The sequence below is a fragment of the Sarcophilus harrisii genome, chromosome 5, assembly GCF_902635505.1.
Source record: "Sarcophilus harrisii chromosome 5, mSarHar1.11, whole genome shotgun sequence".
Lineage (NCBI taxonomy): Eukaryota > Metazoa > Chordata > Mammalia > Dasyuromorphia > Dasyuridae > Sarcophilus > Sarcophilus harrisii.
This window is the reverse complement of record NC_045430.1, coordinates 237,115,484-237,139,952: the sequence shown is the minus strand read 5'-3', so window position 1 is coordinate 237,139,952 and position 24,469 is coordinate 237,115,484. Positions and strand designations below refer to the sequence as shown.

Genomic DNA, 24,469 nt, shown 5'->3' with positions numbered 1-24,469 from the left:
GTAAAATTAATATTTCTAACTGGTTGATTCAGAGCCAATACCAAAGCAATGTCTTCCTCTACCTTCAGTGAACTCTTTCTACTTCACATCTCACAAAGTAGTATGCTCTCCTCCTCCCACTGCACTTATTATATATAGTTTGTTATTTTAGTTATCTGAGTATTTTTTAAATCGTCTTTAGAATTTCAACAACTTAAAACTTATTTGTTAAGTTTATATGAGGTGAGGAGTCACACCAAAGTTCAGGGTAAGACACAAAGTTTAAACAAATAGGTTTAAATTGTTGATATTGTATTTATTCTTTGTAAGATTCAGTACTAGCCAGATTTATTTAGTTTATTTTAAGATTAGCTGTTTACTATTAGCATTCACCAGAGTTTAGACTTTAGCCCTAGCATTTGTATAATTTCCTTTGAAAATCCTTGGGGATTGGATAATTAAGGGAAGGATGACATCAAGGCCTAAAGAAAAGGAAAGGAAATAATATGAGAAATGAAGTATATGTATGGATTGAATATAGAGAAAGTATTCTAGAATTAAACCTTGGAGCAAGTGAGATGAGAAAATGTAACGTTTTGTTTCACACACACACACGAGCCAATAGGCTCATGAAATTCCCTGCTCTATAATCATGGCTTGGAATCATGAAATTATACAGTATGATATTCATCATTTTAAAGATAGAGTGGTTGGGAAATCGTTTTTTAAAATTTTCTGCGTGAGCTTTGTTAGAGTTTTAAAATTAACTAACATTAGGGCCTTCCTTTCCCCCCTCAGGCATATTTTCTATGCCATATCTAAATGAAATAAATTGGACTGGTTCCATCCCAATGAATTTATTCTTCCCTACACTCTGGTCTAAATGATATATCTCACAGCAAACCCAGTGATAAAGAAAAAACTCCTATTCATTAATTTCCTTGCAACATGAAAGCTATAAAATTATTAAGACAATGTCAAAATATGAAATTCCTTTTACACAGAGAAATTAAATGTCTTCAGTATTACAGAATAGAACAGATAAAAAATGATTAAGATTTAAATCAATAGAGGCTAAAGGGAAGAAAACAACAGTATATCCTTCTGAAAACAAAGCATTTTCTCATGATTTTTGTCTATCTGGATTTTAAAGGCCCTAAAGGAGCCTTTCTGGGAGGAAAAAAAGAATAAGGATTCATTATTCATCATTAAACTCATGTCTCAGAATTATTGTGGACATCAAATGAGATAATATATGTAAAGTGTTTTGCAAACCTCAAAGCACTATATTAATGTTGCTATTATTCTAATTATTAATCAACTTTTTAAAATGATACTCAGAAAGAAATCAAGGGGCATAAATTAAACAGACTTGCAGGGGATAAAAGATCTGGCATACAACTTTCAGATATGGTACTTTTTGAGTTAGAAGAGTGTCTAGAAATAAGAGTGTATGTTTCAAGTAATTGTAAATATTAAATCTTTGAGTTAGTGAGAATAAGAATCTTATAGCCAGGGCTTGGTTGAAAGTATGCAATGGCAGCTTCATTTTTTCTCATTTTTGCTTAATAGATGAAACCAAATTTCACCCAACTGCTAACTACAATGATATTTATCTATGAAAATATGTATCATGTGGGATTACAGATTGGAGATTAAGATGATCTTATTTTCTTGGGTTCCTCAGACTGGGGAAGGTTTTCCAATACAAGATGCTGCCAATGGCTACCCAGCCACTGTACTGACCTTTCTTTCTTCTGTTCGGACAATCCAGAAACAATTAACGTTGCTGTTATATTCAAAGAACTGTAAATTGGGGTAGCTGAAGGACCCTCTAAGCCCAGAAAGTAAACCTCCACAAGCTGAAAAAAAACACAAATATGCTTTTAAATAGACTTTCTAAGAGAAAAGAGATAAGAAAATAAGAAGAAAAAAAAAGATGTCTTTATGATGACTGTATAAAATGGTTGGGCAGCAAGGTGGTGCAGTGGATAGAGCACCAGCCCTGAAGTCAGGAGGACCTGAGTTCAAATCTAGTCTCACACACTTAATAATCCCTAGCTGGGCAAGTCACTTAACCCCAAATGCCTCAGGAAAAAAAAAAATATATATATATATATATATATATATACACACACACACACACACACACACACACACACACACACACACATACATATACTACATACAAAATGATCCAGCCTAACCTGTTCGGAGCTCACATGTCTCAGTAGAGCTAGAATGTCATTTTGAAGCACAGGTGACTTCACTCTGTGACCTTGGAAAGTGGGGATCATAGCTTATTCATTCCCCCAAATTACATACAGATAGGACAGAGTAGCCCCTAATACCCTAATACCCAGCCTCAGCCCCATAAACACACAGGACAAAATTTTAAGCTCTGAACCTCACTGGAAGAAATGGAAGGAGTTAAAATTCAGACACAAGATTGAGAAGAGAGAACATCAATATTACTTCTGCGGTAATGTCCCTAGATCCATGACCTTGTTCATGTTTACTGAGTTATAAATCACTGATGTGCCCCAGCAGAAATTACTCTGGCTCCTCTAGACTAATTGGGCTTCTAATGATCACCAGCATGAGGTTTTGCTCCCAGGCTCCTAATCAGTAAGTCTGGGAAATGATTGAGAACAGCCACCCCTGGTTCCCTACCAGTTATTGCATCCAAACCTTGGTACTCTTCCTCCCAAAGGGTTTCTGTCCCCAGTGCGGCACCTGCTTCTTATGTTGGTTTAGGGAGAATTGCCCCTTTCTCTAGGGTCTAGAATGGGAAGTAATAGTCTCCAGTATCCCACCCTTCTTTCCCTTATTCTGTGCCTTCTTCTTTCCTGACCCCAAGAACCTCTATCCTTTCTGTTATTCGTGGAAACTCCTGTCAAAGCCAAAATGCCGATTTTCTCTCTTAATTTGGGAAACATTCCCTCTCATTGACACCTAAGAAGGATACTCCTTCTTGCAATTTTCCTTAGTGGGACTAGAATCTCAGATTGCAAAGTGACCTCAGAAATTGAGTGTGAGGTTTACTTGAAATAAAAATCAGTCCTATAACAAGAGCAACAAGTCTGCCTGTCGCGGTAGCCCATTTCACTTCTGGATAGCTCTGATAGAAAGATTTTTTTTGGTATCAAAAAATACATTTTGCTCTGTATAACTTCCACCCCGGTCCTAATTTTTACCCCGCATTTAAATACACAAAGTCAGTTTCCTCACACACCTAATGGTCCTTCAAATAATTTGAAAAAGCTCTCATGACCTTCTTTTTTTAAAAATTAAGCATCTCTGGCTCAGTGGCTGACAGGAAGAGAACAATCAGTCATGTCCTTATGATTAGGACATAAGGGTACAGTAATTTTATGGAAATATTGTGCATATATCATCATGTGTCCTCAGTTCAGATGCCCATCCTGTGCCATTACTAATCATTTTTTAAATACAATCAAAAATTAATAATTATTTATTGACTTTTTTTAACATTATGATGGAAATCTTGAAGAATGAGGGAGAAATAGGTCACATAGTCCCTGACATAAGGAATTTATAATCCAGTTAAGTAGACACAATTAGTACATATGAAATAATTAAGAGAAGTTATAAATACTAAAATGCAGGCTGAATGAGGCTGAATAAACTCAATATAATAAGAAGTCTAAAATTGGCTGGCTGGCTTTCAAGATGTTCATCCTAATTTATAATTCCATAAATCCAGCCTTCTATTTTGGGACTCCTCACCATGTTCCCCATGCTCTGGTTTGTCCCTCTCCTTATTGTCTCCCAAATAAAACATTTCACTCCCTGTTACTTTGGTTCTCTTGTTCCCCCGCCTCGAATTCTCTTCCCTCTGCCCCTCACCTGTCCTCAACCTCCTCATCCTAGTGCAAGTCTTCTTGTCATTCATCATGATTGTTCTACCGTACACTTTAGCACCGAATTACATACCGGCTTGTACTATTCATTGCTTTATTTGCATTTGTCATTGACTCAATCAAACTGATTTGTGTTCTGTGGTACCACACACATAGTAGTTGCTCATATAAATGTTCATTAAATCATTAAAATGACTTATTTATTTTAATGGAGGCAGCATGATGTAGTGGAGAAAGTGCTGGACTTTGAGTCTGGAGGGCTATGGGTTCCAATGTTAACTCTAATATTTAATAGCGGTTTGATCATAGGAAAGCCAGTTTCCTTGTCTATAAGCTAAGGACAATTTCCAAGGTGCTTGTGAGGAAAACACTTTATAAACTTTAAAATGTTTATTCTAGTTAAATATGAATTATTACTCATAGGCTTGCTATGTACCAGGAACATGCTAAGAACTACTGATGCAAAGACAAGGAAAACAGTTTGATCTCTCAAGAAACTTACACTTTAAGGAGGGAAGGGTAGGTACATATCTGGGTATAGTTATATATTCTTTATACAAAGTGAATACAAGATAGTTTGGGGAGGGAGTACCCTGGCAGGTGGGGACTTCAGGAAAGGTTCATCAGCAGGTAGCAGCTGAACTCAGGACTGAAGTAAAACAGGATCTCCAAGAGGAAGTGGTAGAGAGGGAATTAATTGGGAAAATGGAAGGAATTTGGGAAAAGACATTTGGGATCCAAAAAGCATCATCTTTATCAAAGGATAGGAAACGCGAGAAATTGTCAATTAATCCTTGAATTGATTAATACTTGAAGGGGGGATCATTTTGGGTAGACAGAGGGACTAAAGGAGTGAGTTTTGGTGAGGGAAAACAGAGGGAGTGAAAGCATGAGAAGTACTAAAAGCCCAGCATATATAACATGTTGAGGGAATTGTTAAAAGCAGGACTGGAAAAGGAACATGGCAGAGACTATCAAAGTCCTTGAAAACAGGCATGTTCAAGAGGCAATAAGGAGCCCCTGTAAATTCTAGAATCATAGAGTAACTTGACAAAAATGGTATTTGGAGATGTTATAAATCTGCCACATGATGAAAGAGGATAAACATGTGGCTTAGTTTGTCAGAGAAAAAATATTTGGGAATGGCAAATACACATTTTTTGTTTAAAAATAAAGTCATTTTGGCTTACATCCAGGCATGAAAGAATTCTTTTCTATAAAATACAGTCTCAGTTTTTATTTTAAAGCTACTAATCTCCTTAGGGGAAGCATGGCAAAATGGGTAGAGAATAGTTTTAAGGAAAGGCCTGGGATTAAATCTGAGCTCTGACACATGCTAAGTGACCATAAGCAAGTCCCTCAATTTCTCATCACTCCAGGCAACTCCCTAAGATTACTGATTATCTATGGGTTGTTGATTGAGCAGTTAGATGGCACAGTAGAAAGAGTGCCAGAGTTGGAGTCAGGAAAACCTAAATTTAAATCCCTCCTCAGATACTTGGGTCTATGATAAATTACTTAAGCTCTGGTTGCCTCAGTTTTCTCATCTGTAAAACAGGGATAATCAGGGTCACTACAAGGATTAAATAAAGTACTTTGTAAATCCTAAAGTGCTATATAGTGGTGATGATGATGATGATGATGATGATGAAACTAATGATGATAACTTGCATTAATGGAAGGAAAGTTCTATGTCAGCAATTGTGCACAACAAAATAATAGGTATAGAACTATCCCCACCATCAAACAAAATAAAATCTTGACTTTATTCATTTAAGCAACTGGGACAAAAGTTTTCCTTTTTTATGGGCTTCACCACCTAACAGAATATAGAAGGGTAAAACATTGGGGTCAGTATTAATTTCCCTGAGGGATGATGGCTCCTACACTAGTTCTAGTTGTTGTTGTTGTTCGCTTGTTTCAGTCATATCTAAATCTTTGTGACCCTATTTGGGATTCTCTTGACAGAGATACTGGATGGGTTTGCCATTTCCTTCTCCAGTTTATTTTACAGATGAGAAAACTGAGGTAAAGAGGGTAAAGTGACTTGCCCAGGATCACCCAGCTAGGAAATGTCAGTAGCTAGGTTTTGAACTCAAAAAGATGAGCAGCCCCAGTATTCTTTTCATTTTGGCAGCTAGGTTTAGTAGAAGTACTTATAAAATAATTACCATACAAAAGTATAGTCAAAAATATCCAATTTGGTGTCCAGAATTTGAATTTTACCTTGCTGGGGAGTCTGACACTGGGAGCCAGTCCAAGAACTTGTACATTCACAGGTATAACCATTAATGCCATCGGTACAGGTGCCACCATTGAAACAAGGGGTGCTTAAACATTCATTGATGTTTTCTGTACAGTTGATGCCTTCCCAGCCTGGATTACATTTGCAATGATAGCCAGAAACTGTTTCCTGTAGGAAAAAAAGAAACAGACAAGAAGTGTATAGAACATATGAATGAATTTCAATAATAAATCAGGTGAACAAATAAAATGATACTATTTGATAATGTTTTAAGCAGGTACTAAACCAAGATAAATGTGCCTCCTTATAGTGTGAATTATCATTAATGAACTTAAATATTGATTGCTAAATATAAAAAAGAGGCTTAACAGTGTAGGATAAAGATTCCTCACTCTAGTATCTTTGCAATGGTCTCGTAAATTAATGAGGGAAAAAATCCACATTCTGTCACTTTCTTGGGAACTGAAATTGCCTTTTATCTCTTAATTGTGTTGTAAAAATAGGTGGTAGTAACAACTATAATAACAATATGACATTTATACAGTGTTTTAATGTTTACAAGGACATCCCATAAAATACATGTGGTACTTTGGAATATTTTTCTGGTTTGAAAATATATTCAAATATTAATTACTTGTAGCAGATATTTCATTCTCTTCAATGAGAAAAAAAATACTTACAATGCATTCTCCATTAACACAGGGGGAAGTGAGGCAAATGTGGCTGAGTGGGACACATCCATTTGGTCCATAACCATGTCCAGTATATCCTGGCTGGCAGGTACAGGTGGGTATAACACCTGTGAAAAAGCCAACATTATAGGTAAAACTGACCTCAGCAGGGATAGGGTAAAAATGCTTAGGTTATGCTAAACAACTCAATCATTTGGCTGCTTGATCTAAATGATACCAATAAATCAATTAAAATTGAATAACTATTTTAGCATAGTGTACCTAGAACTCATCAACATCAAGTTCAAGCCTCCTCTGACCCCTTAATTTTCCTCCTCCAATCAACCCAATTTCTATGAGACTTTCATTCTCTTTTTTTGGCCCTTATTCACATAATTTCTTGCACAATTTTTAATTTAAGCAACACTTATTCGGCACCTTTTCTTGACAAAGCAATATGCCAGGTTCAGGAGATACAGTTAAATAAATAAACTCTCCACCCTTGTGAAACTTAAAAATCTTACTTTGAATAGTTTCATTTATGTATTTCTTATCTCATTAGCAAGACAGAAAATTCTTTGAGGTCAGGCACTATATAATTTATGCTTCTTTCATTTGTTGTCTCTCCTTATTGGAATGTGTCCTTGAAAAAAAAAAGACTATTTTGCTTTTATACTTATATTTCCAGGACTTAACACAATATTTTGCAAATCATAAATACTTAATACATGCTTTTCCATTAATTCACTTATCTATGACTTATTTTCATGGTTCAAAGTGCCAATCAGGCAGATAATAGGAAAGAGAGATGCTGGAGTTAAAATAATTTGTACAAAGTCATTCCAATCATTCAATCAACAAACATCTATGAAGTGCCTAATTTTTGTTAGCTAGACACTATACTAAGTACTGGAAATACAAAGGCAAAAGTGAAACAGTCCCTGCCCACAAGAACCTTCCATTCTAAGGTGGGAGACTTTTCAAGTAGGACCATTTGAAGAACTTCCTCAGAGATGGAGAATCTCTTCTATCAGGTGGCAGGTGGCAGACAACTTAGATCATTGATGTCCAATTTAAAAAGAACAAGAGAGCCACTACTTCATAGAACAGGATCCGTATGGGCCATATACTGACTTAGTTTTAAAATGTAATGTTATTTATCTCTTACTGTATTTTAATTTATTTTAAAAAATATTTCTCAATTACATTTTGATCTGATTTGGACTGCTGTTGGGAGGGTTGCAGCCCTTTAGAGAGGCCGCCATGTTCAACAGTTCTGTCTTGGAGAAAATCTTGGGTAAGGAACTGTACTTTGTTCCATAAAACCAAATGTCTTATTCTAAAAACCAACAAACAGTAGGCAAAATGATGACCTGTATTCTCTACAGTGGAATCAGTCAGTTGGGTGGCTGAGAGGACAGGTTTTACCACAGAATATCATTAGTCGATTCTTCCCTTCTTATTAATACATTGCCATAATTTGCACTTTTCCACTAATTTTTGCTTTGCATATCCCCTCATGCTATTGCAATGAATTTCCATATTTAAGATTGCATTTCCCTGAATTTGCAATAATTTTTCAGAAATTCCCTGATAAGAACCCAGGAGTTTGCTCTGAACATCACTAAGAAAAACAGGCAGAAACTTCTCCATAAGCTGTGAATGAATGGTCCCAATTCTCTTAAGAATGACCAGGGCTTTCCCTCATTTTCCCTTAATTCTCACAAAGATATTTCTCCTTAGAAGCTTAGCAAATCCCAATCACACAGACTTCTTAGATTGTTTTAGCTCTACTGTGGTTTGGGCTGTTTAAATGACTAAAAAAGGCTAACTCAATTGGGAAATTGTTGAAAAGGAAATATAATTCTGTCTTCCAGATTTTGAAGACTCTGCATCTAGAAACAAAGGAGGGGAAAGGGAAATGAGGAATAATTGTTCATCCTATTTCTACACATTGAATAAGAATTATAACTTATATAAGATCTTTAAATATCTATAAAAGTTGCCTAACTACTATTGATCCAACTTTATATTCTTATTTTAGCTATTTTTGCAGTACTTTATTAACACAGACCAGCAATTTACTTTTAGGTTTTTTTTTAATTCTGTCATGTTAACTGATCTTCTATTGCTACATATTTACTGGGTAAAATAACTAGTTTCCTCACTTTATTGTCCCCTTCAAATCAAGCATTGCCATTAATGACTTTCAAGCAAAAAGGTGTCCTAGACAAAAATCATCAAAGATAAATCTGACTAGAAAACAAGGTTTGCCAGTCATGAATGGCAAAGTGAAGAAGAGTGAGAAAAGATGAATTGAGAACCCAAGCACTACACAGGTTCCACAAAAGAGAGATAAAGGCTCTTACTGGTAGATCTCTTGGGAGGAATTAGAGAAAGATATGGACACAAACTCTGAGGGTGGAAGTGTGAAGGGATTGTGGTCTGCAGTGATGGAGAGGATGAAAAGGTAATGTAGTCTATATTGGCTGAGAGGTTATTAAAGCTAATGATAAAACAAATCCATCAAAGAGGGAAAAATAATATAATGGGAATTACCAATGTTTATTATACTATCAACAACATCTTTCTTAAAGTAAAATATCCCATAAGCTGTGAATAAATCTACATTTATTTTCCAAGGATATAAATTACTACAAAGGATCAACATTCCCACTGCAGGCCCAAGCTAAGACCCCAGGCCAAAGGAATGTAATTTCAAATAATCTACCACTAAGTTGTAGTGTTGTCATAAAGATTAAGATTTTAAAATCCAGAATCAGAAGAGGACATATGATGTTACCTGGGCCAGGGGTACATACAGCATTTGGATGGCAGTCTCCATTATTCTCTAAGCAGACGTTTATTTCGGTACAAACTTTTCCATTTCCTTGATAACCTGATCAGAGTAAGAACATGGTTATCTTTTAATTATTTTAAGACAAAGTAATAAATATTCCAGAATGAAAAACCCAAGAACATAAAGCAGCTGAATCAGATTTTCTCCTTTCATCCAAGTGTAACATGTAAAATGTCACAGAACAATAGTAACAGTAAAAGCTAGAAAAATAGGAAATTAATCATTGAATTAGGCAGACAAATGCTTAGATTGTTTCTAATTTTTAAAAAACCGCTTGTATAAATAAAAGTACTGATGTTTTGGGACAAGTTTTAATTCTAAAGTGTCCTTTCCACTTGCAATGATTCCAAGGTTCTTATCTTTGAGACTCTTCAGAACCCCAAAACTTTTTTTTACGCTATTAAGATATCAAGATTCTTTAAGCATTTTATTGAAAAATATAATGTATTTAGAAAATAACACTCCTTATCATCTAAATTATAAAATTATATTTATGAATCACATATAAAAAAATAAATCTATGTCTGACATGTCATATGCAGTTTTTCAAATCTCTTATTGCTACATTATCCTAAAAAAAGATATGTAATAACATGAACAAAGACAGCAACTTCATTAGCATCCCACTGCAAGGATATGAAGGACCTTCCCATAAGTTAGGATAATACTAATGTCCCTGAATCTATTAAGTTAAGTTAAATTCATTTCTACCTTAAAAATATTACATAGTATTGGTTTCCTGAAATATATTCTAAAGGAGACTGACCAATGAATTTCCTTTTTAGTAAGTTTGATTCTTTTCCTAGCTGTGTGTTTTTCTGAGAGGAATAAGGGGGTTGGGGGTTTACCTGGGGGACAGGAGCCACAGTGATAGGACCCAGCTGTGTTGATACACTGGACCATGGGTACTACAGAACACCCTCCATTATCAGTCTCACATTCATCAATATCTTGGCATCTGTAACCATTTCCTTTCCAGCCTGTGGCAATGAAAAGTAGATTAAGAAAGCAAATTTATAGCTCAGACCTTCTGGCTCTTATAGTCAATGTCCAAAAAGTCCTATCTGGGGATATTTGGCCAATGAAGAAACTGCAGTTAAAGTTGAAGTTCATTTGATTGGGATATAAAAGATGTTTCTTTCAACAATAAAATGTTACTGGCACTTTGATCATTACAGAATTCAAATTGTTTTCTGATGCTCTTTTTTGTAATATACCTTCCAAAGGGGCTGCAGATGACCACAAGGGTAAAGGATATATTCTTAATATGAGTGTAAACAGGCTGCAGCATAGTAGAAATGGTGACATGTTAAAGAAAAGGTCTAAAAGCTATCATCAGAAAGTCTATGACTAGATAAGAAGGAAGTAAGCTGGTTAAGTGGCAAGGGCAGAAGTAATAGGTAGAGAGTCTGAAGATAGAACTAGAGCTCAGAATGTCTCTTTTTTAATTAATCTATTTATTTTATTTTTAATAATTATTTTTATTTTAATAATATTTATTTTAATTTAATAAATTTTAATAATAATAAAAATAATTTTAGTTTTCAAAATACATACAAAGGTAACTTTCAACATTCATCCTTGCAAAACCTTGTGTTCCAAATTTTTTCCCTTCCTCCCACCTCCTTAGACAGCAAGTAATCAGATATAGGTTAAACATGTACAATTCTTCTAAATATATTTCCACATTTGTCATGCTGCACAAGAAAAATCAGGTCAAAAAGGGAAAAATGAGAAAGAAAAAAAAAGAAGCAAACAAACAAGAACAAAAAGGTGAAAATACTATGCTTTAATCCACATTCAGTCTACATAGTTTTCTCTCTGGATGTGAATGGCTTTTTCCATCCCAACTCTGTTGGAATTGCCCTGAATCATCTCATTATTGAAAAGAGCCGAATCCATCATGGTTGATCATTACATAATCTTGTTTTTGCTATTTACCATGAGCTCCTGGCTCTACTCACTTTGCTTAGCATCAGTTCATGTACGTCTTTCCAAGCTTTTCATTCATATACCATAAATTGTTCAGCCATTACCCAACTGATGGGTATGCATTCACTTTCCAATTCCTTGTGAGGTGGAGAATTTCGAACACCAACAAGCAAGGTTTTCAACTTGCTAGGTGGATCTTTGTAGAATTTTTAATGGAAGACTTGAACTTCCAACTTCCAGAGAACTCTACAGAGATTTATATGTGATTCTCCCCTCTTTATAATTATCAAAAATTTGAAATCACTTTCTCTACCTCTCTCTGTCTCTTTGTCTCTCTATCTATCTATCTATCTCTATCTCTCTTCCCCTCTCTATCTGTCTCTTTGTCTCTGTCTCTGTCTCTCTCTGTCTCTGTCTATCTCTGTCTCTCTCCCCCTCTCTCTTTATCTGTCTCTTTGTCTCTGTCTCTCTCTCCCCCTCTCTCTTTATCTCTGTCTCTGTCTCTGCCTGTCTCTGTCTCTGTCTCTATCTCTGTCTCTGTCTCTCTTTTTCTCTCTCATTTTGTTACTTGTACTTCATACAAACCTCTCATTTTACAGCTGAGGAAACCAAGACCCAGTTAGTGAGATGATTTTCTATTTTAAGGCAACACAAAGTCATATGTGACCCACCTGATGACCAGTTCTATTATGGTCCAAATCTATATCTATATTAGTCATATCTCAGTTGTCACTTGGCTTAAGTTGACCCATGTAATCTGGATTCCTCCACATAAAAGTGCTATACTGATTCATGTTACTGGCACTTTGCTCTTTACATGACCCAAATTGTTCTCTGAAGCTCTTTTTCATGGTAATAGTGGTGGGGCAAAAGTGGTTCAGAATCCCACCTCCCTAACCTCTGAAGACCAACACATATCACCTTTAGCCCTCAGGCTGGAGGAATAAATAAACACCTTACCTATAGGGCAGGCTCCACAATAGAAAGAGCCTTGGGTATTGATGCACTCCACCAGAGGATCCTGAGAACAGGGAGGATCTGGAAGACTGCATTCATCTATATCATCTACGCAGGCGACACCGTGGGGTTCTGCCTTCCATCCTGCATCACAGAGGCATCTATACTTGGGCTAAGAGAATGAGTATGAGCACAAGGGAGAATGATCAGTAATTTTTATTCCTGATTATTACCAAGTTGATATTGAACTTTATAAAACAAACCCTCCATTGAGATGCGACATTCTGTTATCATCTGCCTCTCATTTCCATAAGTCAATTAAGGGGATTCTCTTCTCCCCTTTTTCTCATATGGTTAAGTATTTCTGCATGACCATATGAAAAGGAAACGTCTTTGCTGGAAAAATAAGAGAAACCTATCATTTGCCCAAAAGATGCCAGAGAAAAAGCAACAACAATCAAGAGCTGTAACTCAATATAATTAAAGTCAATCAACTTGGTCTACTATGTATTTAAGGAAAAAACACCCATGCAGCCATAGACTCCTAGAAGTCAACTCAGTTGTTTTTCCTTTAGAGAGTTCTCCTCAGGGAACCTGGAAGGAGCAGTTGGCTGTCACATGGGTAAAATGTGGGATGTGCTTGAAAAGATAGAACTGGAACTGTTTTTGCCCAAAAATGACTAACTCTCCTCCAGCATAGTGTAGAATGGCTTCATCCTCTCATAAATTGGAAGACAAGAGTTCATTTAATTTTGCATTTCTGCATATAGGCCACCATAATTAAAACATGATGTTCCCCAAACCCAATCCTTTGTAGTAAAAAACAGAATAAAATGAATTCATTAGTACACACTCTTCCAAACACATTCAAAAACGAAATTCAAAAAGGTGAAGCCAGTAGAAGTTCAGGGAAGAGGGTACTGCTGTCTCAAACACATTCCATGAGAATCTGAGAATGTTCTGAAATTCAGTAGCCAAAGATGGAAGAACCAAATCAGCCACTGTCTTCAGAATGAAAGTAGCTTATTTATTAGGCACCTATCATTCTTAGTGCTAGGATCCAGTTCCCACCCTCAAAGAGCTACTACTCTATCAGGGGAAGCCAGTGGCTGTAGTATTTACACAACCCTCAAAAAATCAGCTAGAAAAAACCAGAAACTCATATTAACCATATTTTATCATAACATCAGGATTTGTGTGATATCGACATTTGTATAATTTTGGCATTGAATAATTATTAGTCATCACAACAGGGGAGAGACCAAGATTCTAAGATTCACAAAGTAGAAATGAAAGTCTTTGAAGTCCTGTTTCATAAACAGCTCAGGGAGTTATGTCCAAGGAAGAGCGACTCCATGAGCAATAACTCACCACCTCCATCTGCTCACGGTCCAAATCCTCACAGATGCCATTCCCACAGAGAGCTTTCGAGCCCTGGTGGCAATCGTTATGCGCAGAAGCACACTGGGGTCCATAGTTCTCAGGTCTGCAGGTGCAGCTGTTAATTACATTATACCATCATGACACAAAATCTTCAAGAACACACGTTCAACTTTACAGCATTGGGACAAAAATTAATTTGAATTAGGGGTGTTAAAAGCTAACCATGAAATAACAGGCCAGCAATAAAAAAGCTACAGATTTAGGTCTCAGAGGAAAAAGTCTTTTTTATAGAGGCTTCATGGTCCAATGGGTTGAATGTGAAAGCAAGCAAAATCCAATGCCAGTGGGGCCATTGATTCATTACCAAGGTCGGACTGACTCTGAAAATTCCCAAAATGCCGGGTCACTAGACAGAGCTTCCAAAGATTAGATTTCCAAGAACTAGTAGTGGTATGCTGCAGAACGACTCTACTCCCTTTTTTATTTTATTCTGTTAAAACCTATGATTATACTGATTTAGAGATTCACTGCTGGGAATACCCCATCTTCCAACAGAGAGCAGCAACTCACCTGCAATTTATAGTCTTAGAAAGTTTTCTGGGCCCCAAGAAATTAAGTAATTTGCCTAAAATCACACAGGATGATAAGATCATATATTTTGAGCCAGAAGGAAACTTAGAAGCCCAAACCCTTTGTTTTATAGCTTTGAGTCTGAAGGGAATCTTTTGCTGATCCATAATATAAGACCATCAACCCACAAAAATGATTGTCTAATAGCAGAGATTTTAAACACTATAGTAAACTCTTAGAAGGGATAGTTGTCAACTATGGAAGCTTGGGAACAGTGTTCTTCAAATCACAGCCTGCAGTGTTTTTTGCTTTGGTTTGCTTTGAATACTAATAATCATGGAAAATTCCTAATATCAATAGGCAAAGGCTATAAAAATCAAAATAGATTGTAACTCTTAAGAAAGATGTCTGATCCAGCATTAGCAGAGATACCCCAAAACAAACATAATGGTTTAATAGCTATTTCATTAGTAAATGGTACTTTCATGTTTTCCAAGGTTGCCTTTCTCATTAAGATAATGCCATAGATTAATGACAACAAATCACTGGATCTAAGAAGGAAATTCAATTATGGATCCCCAGACTCATATATAGATCTGTCTGCCTGCTTCTCTCTCCTTCCCCACTCTCCTTCTCTTTCTATCTCCCTGTCTCTGTCTCCTTTCTCTGTCTCTCTTTCTCCCTCTCCCTCTCTTTCTCTCCCTCCCTCTCTCCCATCTCTGTTGCTTATCTCTCTCTATCTCTCTCTGTTTCTGTCTCTCTTTGTCTCTCTGTCTCTCTCTCTCCCTCTCTGTCTCTCTCTCTCCCTCTCTTTTCTTCTCCTCTGTCTCTCTCCATCTCTATCTCTGTCTCTCTGTGTATCTCTCTGTCTTACTCTTTCTCCTTGCTTCTCTCTGTCTCCTTCTCTCCTCTTTCTCTCTCCCTTTCTCTCTTTCTCCCTCCCTCTCTCTCTCTCTCTCTCTCTGTTTCTCTTTGTCTCTGTCTCTCTCCCTCTCTGTTTCTCTTTTTCTGTCTCTGTCTCTCTCTCTCTTTCTTTCTCTGTCTCTGTCTGTCTGTCTCTCTTTCTGTGTGTTTCTCTTTGTTTTACTCTCTTTCTCCTTGCTTCTCTCTGTCTCTTCTCCCTCACTTCCTCTCCTTTCCTTTCTCTCTTGCCTCTCTTTATTTCTCTTTCTCCTTCCTTCCCCCTTTCTTATAGGAAATTGATTGAATTATAGGAATATAAATTGAATTTATATTGAATTTCTGGGAATATAAAGCACTGGATATTTAATCCTTTCCATGACTGACAAAGAGAGTCTAATTCAATTTAAAAAGTATTGAATATGTACCCTCTATGGGCTAGACTCTGGAAATACAGAGACAAAAATGGAACTCTGTGCCCTCGAGGAGATGGTATGCTATTTTATTGGATCTGAGTATTCTTTCATCCCGGCCAAACTGAAGTGTACATATAAGGAAATGAAGGTCCTGGGAGAAGGGAAAATATTTCCTCGAGGTCACTTAAATACAAGGGCCAGAATCAAGATTCAAACCCATGCTCTCTAGCTCAAAAATTTTGGTACTTTCCACTGAACCACCCTGCCTCCCATAACCACATCTGTATTTTCCAAGTAGCACCTAAGCTTTAAATAATTACAGAACACCAACTTTGTTGTTTTTTTGGTCCTTTCTGAAGAGGATCAATGACAACCCAGGGTCTCGACTCATGCGTGAATTGGACTTAAGGAAGGTCTACCTCACTCTTCTTCCGAGTCTTGTAAAATGACCTAAATATGCTGCCCTTGCAGCAGATGACCGGGTGTCTTTGATGTGCTCCACAGTCTGCTTCGGCTGCTGGAACACACTGTTCTCAGCCAGGCATTCCAAGGGGGGAGTCTCAACATGCATGGAGCAGACTCCCCCCTAACTCACCCTCGGTCTGAAGTTCACTCCCAACCTGGTTTAGTCCAACAGCTGAGACAGTTTTACTGGGTATGGCCACTGGACACGTCACAGGTAAGAGATACATGCCAGGGAGATACCAAAGGTAAATGAACCATCCTGAAAAGGGCCTGATGCATCCTCCCACCAGGGGCATAAGTCTGTCTGAACACCCCAAATAGGGCAGCGTGATGGCTCAGCGGTTAGAGGGCCAGCTCTGGAGTCAAGGCAGCTAGGTGATACAGTGCTGGACCAAGATCACTCATCTCAGACTAGCTGTGGGACTCTGGTCACTTAATCCTATCTGCCTCAGTTTCTTCATCTGTCAAATGAGCTGGAGAAGGAAATGGCAAACTACTCCCGTATCTTTGCCAAGAAAGCCCCAAATGGAGTCATGAAAAATCAGCACAACTGAAACAATTGAATACCAATATAACAAGGTGGTTGATCAAGGAATAATAGTTCTAGGATGAGCTAGTAATCATTATCAAAAAAAAAAATCTCACACTTAATATTTGGAACAAATTCAAGAACATTTGACAACTCAGGAGAAGTTAAATATACTTCTGCAGTTACAATCCAGTCCCATCTTAATACAACCAGCTAACTAGCTGATTCACTCATACAGAGGCCATAGTTTAAGACCTAACCACCGCCTAGTTAATAGAAGGGTGGTCTGAGGGCTATCCTTTTAGTTTAACGAGTGTTTTTAAGTCTACCTCCTCCCTTCCCCCACTTCCATCATTCTGATTCTCCAAGAAAGTAAAAAATGCTACAAAGCCTTTTAAACTGAGTCAAAACGTCTGGGGGTGAGAGCTGGATGCCAGTCCCAGGGGATGAATTAAATCCAAAGTAATCAGGACAACAAAAGAGCCTGCTCTCTGGAGCAGGGACCAGAACAGCATCGAGAGGTAGTAAAATATTATTGCATAGTCCCTTTGAAGCTGCTCAGGGCAGGGCCTCTTGGTATAAGAGAGAGCTTCAGTGATAATAAATGATTTCACTCTGCTATTTTCCTTATCCTCTGAGGCAGAAATATTTACTATTTTGCCAAGGAGGGTGGAAGGGGGTCTATTACTCATTAGCATTTATAAAGCACCATATCTTTTAAGGAGTTGACAATCATGAATCCCATTCCCCCTTCTATAACAAGGGAGCCATAGACCTGGGCCATGGGCACTTTCAGGGGGCTTGTGAAGGTGGATGGGAAACAAAAATTGCCTTTTTGTTTTCACTGATCTAATTGAAATTTAGCATTTCTTTCTGTGATGACTTGCTTCTTGAAGGGGGTGGAGGGTGGGGACATAGGTTTCACCAGGCTGCCACAGAGTCCCTGGCACAAACAAGCTTAGGCACCTTGATTTATGAGGAGCCCAACTCTGATTTCTCACCAAGTAAGTGGGGGAACCTTGACTTCTAAGCAGTTGAACTGCAAAGCTCAGCACAAAACTGGCTCACAAATACTGAGTTTGTACAACCTGGTCTGATTCGATATGCAGTCTGCCTTTGCCTTTGCTGAATTTCTGCTTATATTTCCCAAAGGGTTTTTAAGCTTTTCATGAAAGACACTTTAATCTCACATAATTAATGCAGTCCAAGCAAGGATCCTGAATTTTACAGTTTCATCATGGAAATTGCACAAAGCTAGCTTTGAACATTTGTTTTTGCACTTCTGTCTATTTTCTTCATGTCTTCAGAAAGAATCCCACCTACTTGTCCACTTGTACCACTGTTCCTTTTTAAAAAGTAGGAAATTTGTTTTAGGGGATATGACACTTCCTTCCTCCCTCACCAAGGTGCCAAAGCTGGATCCCTGAAGCTGATGGATTCCCTACAGGAAAAACTACAATAGGGCATCTCATCCCTATGTCATAGATGGAATCTTATTAGCTACAATAGGACTTCTCACTTCAGGGTTTGCTATTAAAATAACACTTTTTAAAATGTCTTTTTAAAAAAGGCATTCCTAAAAAATTAGAAATAATTGTACCACTCTGGAAAGCCAATCTCGATGTCCCACAACAGTTTTAACCACTGAATACAAAGAGCATGAATTGAATGGGGACATTTTTTTGAAATCCCTAAACATAATGACAAAGCATTCTAACACCAGTGGAATGCCAGTAAATAGTTGTGGGGGCTGAAAAGAGATTGGATTTTTTTTCTTTTTCATTTTGCAGAAGAAAATCATAAAGCATTATGGGAAACTTTAGTATAATGTACCAGTCTCTTCCCACTTTCAGAATTTGTCACCTAATTAGGTATTAGCTGGCCTGCCATAACTTAAAGGCTCTAAACTTGTGTTTGTTCTGTTACTATATTTCAATATAATTGGCTTACTTAATAATCCTATGTTTATTTTAGGCACATAAAGACATTATTCTGAAAAGGGTTTAAGTTCTCAAAATGGTTACTACAACTACTAGTTGTAGTAGTAGTAATAGTAATAGTCATAGTGGTAGTGATGGCAGTAGAAGTAGTAATAGTCATAGTCATAGTAGTAACAATAATAATAACAACAGTAAAAAAGTTAACATTTATAAAATGCTTTAAAGTTTACAAAGGTTTACTATATCTATCTACCTACCCATCCACCTATCTATCTATCTATCTATCTACCTATCTATCAATATTGCATCCCAATTTGCCAACAACCACTGATGAAGTAGGAAAATGTAATTAAATCTGCATTCTGAGGGTTAATAAAGCTAAATAGGGCTGAAAGATTGAAGTAATATCAGGACCTGAGACTATTCGTCAAGGATATCTGCAAGGAATAAAAGATCAGGCTTTCTACAGAATTAAAAAGAAGGCAAAGGTTAGGCCCCAGATATCGCCCAAGTGTGGATTATAAAAGTGGTGGCAGCCTGTAGTGAGTACATCTTAAATCAAAAGCTGCTAGGTTTACTATAAATTATCAGAAGAGATGAGAATTTCTTGCTTTATATGTGGATTGAACTCATGGTCATTTCCTCCTACAATTTCAATGAAATATGGTGAATGCCCAGAACAAGCTGAGACTTGCAAAAAATTATGTGTATATATAAAATATATATGTATATAGGCTTTTAAACTATGTTCAGAATAAGATGAACAAGCAGAATGAGACCATGGCTTAGGGAATAAATATGTTCATGTTAATGAAAAATACTGACAAGGAAGAACTTCTCAATTTCTACAGTATTTTGCTTTCATTTTCTCTATTAAGAAGAATAATATTCAAACTCAACAAGCAATATGAAGAGGAAATTAAAGCCCAGTGTTGAGAGAAGTTATAAAAAGGTACTAAAAAAGCACCATGGAACTGAAAACAAAAGAAATGCTCATCAACTGGGGAATAATTAAATAAATTTGGGCACATGAATTATAATGGAATGTTGTTGCCCAAGTCTAATCCCACATGTTCTTATCTGGAATCCTGCCACTGATTAATATCTGCCAGCATCCTCAGATATGTTCTTAACAAGTGAGGAGACTTCTGGGTCTCATCTGGGCCAGAGAGGGAAAGGGGCAAGTCAAAGTAAAGATCTCAGCAAGGATACAATCCATAGTATAATTCAAAGATAGGGAACAGTTGTGGGCAGATAATTATTGGTTTAATATCTGATCCAAAAGGTAAAAGGAGTATTTATCAGAGACAGAAAGGCAATAAAGCAGTCAGAAGAGGATAAAAAGAAAGATATCAATACAAAAGTTCCTTGGAAAATGAGCAGAAAAGTAGGTGACAAGAAAGTCACAAGAAGTTGTTCTTTATTATATTATATATTTATTACATCTTTTGTCACCCAGTCATTATCTTAGGCAAGATTTGAACTCACATCTTCCTGACTCTAGATCCTGCACTCTTTTCAGAGTGCTACATAGTGATGTGACAGGTTCAGCAAGCTGAAAAATCAGTGTTGATACTTAAGGAGTCTACACTTAAAGAGAGAAAGGCTTATAAAGAAGCTGATACTCTGGCAAACTCCTCCCTTGGTGGCTAATAATACTTCATCTCATTTATCCTTTTGGTGTCTCCCTCCACGTTAATGAATCCTTTGTGCTATGAAAAATAATATCTGTCCATAAGATTTTGCTCATCTCCATCCTTCCCTGGGCACCAGGATATTAGTCAAAGCCTGTTGGCTTGTTGGGATAAGTCACTGACCAATACCAGACCCATTGGTCTGATTAGAATCATGTCTAAGGGGACAATTCAGTACACCTGGGAAAGGGACTGTGTCCTTTCATTGTTCAAGATGATGACCTGTCTGAGAAGAATGACTTGTGAAGAAAATAAATAGGACAAAATTTAAGCTGGAGAAGAGAACCAAGAGAAACAACATTGCTATCTCTAATTTCTTTGTCATTTCAAAAAAGGATTAGACTAATTCTATGAAATTCCAAAGGAAGATGGAAATTCCAGAGAACCAGAAGTTGGTTCAATACAATCATGAAATGAGCTTCACAGAGTTTTTCAATCAGAAGGTGAGTGATTTCTGACAGAAAATCACAGAAGAAATTCCTTCACTGAAAAATCTCTAAGGCCTCTTCTTACCTCCATGATTTTTTTTCCTGAAGAAACTGGGGTTAAGTGACTTGCCCAGGATCACACAGCTGGGAAGTGTTAAGTGTCTGAGACCAAATTTGAACTCAGATCCTCCTGATTTCAGGGCTGTTGCTCTATCCATTACACCACCCAACTGCCCCTTTCTCAGGGATTCTATAGCCCTCTGATTGCTTATCATTTGCTAGTACCAGTTGTTACTCTATTTCTATTAAACATTAAGCTCTCCCCAAGATACCTCTATCACATTGGCAACAATGGATGACACAGGTGGGGAATAAGACTTTTTATGTTCCCTGTCAGGCTCCCCCCAAGAAAACCTGATTTTTAAAAATGCCCAAGGTTACCTGTAACTTCCTGCTGTATTAAAGCAAGTGCCTCCATTCTGGCAGCTCAGAGGTGTTCCAGCATAAATCTCACACTCGTTCACATCTGCTGAGCAGACAGGACCCTGAGTTCATAGAAAGATTAAATTTGATCTCCAGCGTGGATTAAGGAAATGTTTTAGAGAGCCAAAATCAATCATATATCTTAGTACTTTCAAAGACCTGCCCTCATGTACATAGGCTCAAAGCAATGGTCCTTCCACTGTGAACAGGGATTATGTGTCAATCCTTCCTATGTCAATAAGCCCTCATCCTACTGTGGTAATAGACACCCCGGGATTTAGGAATTATGAGAGTGAACAAATAAGATTGAGGAAAGAAGCAGCAATCTTTGTATCCACTAAGCACTTCCTCCTTCTCCTCCTTCTCTTCCTCCTCCTCCTCCTCCTCCTCATCATCATCATCATCATCATTATCACCAGAAACAGAGGAAAGGGGTGGGATGGGATGGGGAAGACAAAGAAGGTTTCCTTCTAAGGCCTTCCAAGCTCAGTCATTTTACATTAATGCAGGTGAAAAATACCATGACCTACAAAGCATCTTTGGGTGAAAGTACTCTTGATTCCTTGGTAATTCAGTAACTTATCTAACCATATTTTTCTTTGTTTTCATCTAGAGGTAGAAAACTATAATCAGCTCCAATACCAGGGCAGCATAGCTCTAGAAACATCCTACTAAGAACTAGCCATGTTCTAATCATTCTAGGGGACCATTGCTACTGACTCTTTCCATACTGTTTAGGTGAGAGGAAACAAAGTGACTCACCTTCCAATTGTGGGGACAGAGGCAGAAAAATGAATCGAGTAGGTTGAGGCAGGTGCCACCATTCTGACAGGGGTTACTGCTGCAAACTTTTCTTTGGACTGTCTGAAAAAAGACAAATATAGGGAGAGCAGTTTGACTGAGGCACTAGTAGGATGCCCAGACAGGCACTAACTCTTATTCCTAGAAAGTCATCTTCCTAACAGATTCTAGCTCATTCTTCCTCAGTTCTCTTTTGATCCCACTGAGTATATTAACAATTTCACAGTGTTTTGACATTCGAATGCAGTGCACAGTTGGGAGCAGATTCTCATCCTAGTCTTTTAAAAAAGCACATCCCACCTAAGGGAATCAATATTTAGACATCAAGAATAAATAGGAATTTTTATCTAAGTGGTCTCAGTTGAGGCATTTATTGATCACAGAAGTTATCATTGAACCAAGGGAACAAATAAAAGTTCCCCATCTGCATTTCCATGTTACTCTTATTCTTCATACTGCTGGGCATTTGGAATCTGATCAGTCGCCACTGTTATCCTTCTTAGGTGGGGTTAAGTTTACTGGACTCTTTTCATTCTGAACTTCTTTGAATAAAATGGGTCTAATTTACATGCATTCTCCACTCCATTGGTCAAATGATTTCTTTCTGTTCAAAATAGACTCATTGTTGTCCAGAAAACCTGCAGGGGTCTTCCTGAGAGCTAAATATCAGTTCTGTAGCCTAAGACCTTTAGTATCTTTGGATTCATGAGAAATTTCTAAAGATGTGGCAAGTGATCCATTTGAGGAAATATTCTGCTGTCGAATCAGTTTGTCTAACCATATTTCCATTAAGGGTGAGGGTACGGGGGTCTGAAAGAGCAACTGAAAGAACAACTTTGGTTGTTCTCTTAAATTTCCTAGATAGATTATTTGTTTTACCAAAGCAAAGTTTCGTTTAGATATAAGAACAAGTCTAGTCTGAATAACTCTGGTTTTAATTCTTGATTTATCGCAATTAACCTGCAAAAAAAAAATGGAGCATTAGCTCACCTCTTCTCCAGAAATATGAAAGCTGAGAATAGGCACTCTAATATGAAAGCCTATTAAATCACTAATAAAAATTACTGGCATATATATAATAGCATATGTATATGTGTATATATAGGTATATATATATTTTTATTTATATATACATACATATATATATGTGCGTGTGTATATTATATATATATTTCTATACACACATATATATGAGGGTAAACAACAAATCTTAGTCCAGATTTAGACTGAACTAAGACTTTTGGCACACCTTGTATGTGATTGTGAGGTTTCCAGAGATTCATAAATATTATCTCATTTGAATCTCACAGAAACCCCTAACAGGCATTATTGTCTCCATTTTACACAGGAGCACAGTACAGTTTATAGAAGACAAATATCTGCCTAAGGTCTTACAGTCAGTAAGTTTCTACTATGCCAAGATGAATGCCAAAGATAACAAGTCATTGCCATGTTGTCTCTTCTAATAAGATTACGGATAAAAGAAAAAGGGATTTTTTTACCAAATGCCAGCATTTCAGAATGAGGCGGCAGTCCTTCAGCCTGAAGGAGAAAGACTCCATCCAATTTCATGCAATCTATTTGACCAGACAGGTAGTAAATTTCTAGGGTACATTGTTGTTCCTTCACTTTTAACTTCCATACTCCCATAAATGACACCAGCTGAAAACTTAGGCTCATGGATGAGAGACCTACAAGAGGTTATTTAAAAACATAAGGCTGTTTTGGAACACATTCCTGTCCTCTGAGGTCTAGGTCAAGCAGGATAATTGTGGCCCCCAAAGTACAGGTTGGATGAGCCAAGAAGCTGATCCAGAATGGAAAATCTTATGTTCCTGAGTCCTTAGAGCCATAACGTCATTCATAATCAAGCCCTAAGGTGACCTAGTGAGTCTGTCCCCCGACAATAGTTTTATCAAGGATGCTATTGTGTTTTCAAAGCAAAAGAAAAACTTTTGTGTTTGATACACTGAAAGCTTACCTGCTGTAAACTTTGGAATCTCCTCTGAAGATCCATAAGCTGCCCAGAAAAATAGGAAAATGAAAGTGCTTTAGACATAAATTGCCTATATACAGTTCACAGACCTCTATCAAATACTCATGTTTTATTGAAATTATGAACTCAATTTAATTGCAGTTATTAGTGTCAAATTACCAAGTGACTATGATAGACACATAGCAAAAGACATAAAATTTAGATAAGACATGGTCCTTTCCCTACAAAAAGGACTTTATTCCCTACTGGGGGATAACCCAAACACATTAAGGAAACAAAAACGCATCAAAACTACAAAATGAAGGGTTGTTATCTACAAGAAGCAGGGCAGGATAT

The 24,469-nt window shown here is 37.1% G+C and overlaps 1 protein-coding gene across 1 annotated transcript in view; it reads right to left on the bottom strand.

Moving 5' to 3' along the window:
* CUBN (cubilin) overlaps positions 1-24,469 on the bottom strand; it is a 282,752-nt gene that overhangs the window by 253,650 nt on the left and 4,633 nt on the right. The window contains exons 4-13 of the mRNA XM_031939914.1: positions 24,119-24,157; positions 22,099-22,200; positions 21,295-21,398; positions 13,900-14,026; positions 12,532-12,700; positions 10,488-10,619; positions 9,583-9,678; positions 6,789-6,907; positions 6,090-6,276; positions 1,726-1,841 (exon numbers count right to left, since the gene is read on the bottom strand). Coding sequence (XP_031795774.1) covers positions 1,726-1,841; positions 6,090-6,276; positions 6,789-6,907; positions 9,583-9,678; positions 10,488-10,619; positions 12,532-12,700; positions 13,900-14,026; positions 21,295-21,398; positions 22,099-22,200; positions 24,119-24,157 — 1,191 coding nt within the window. The remainder of the gene's footprint in view (positions 1-1,725; positions 1,842-6,089; positions 6,277-6,788; positions 6,908-9,582; positions 9,679-10,487; positions 10,620-12,531; positions 12,701-13,899; positions 14,027-21,294; positions 21,399-22,098; positions 22,201-24,118; positions 24,158-24,469) is intronic.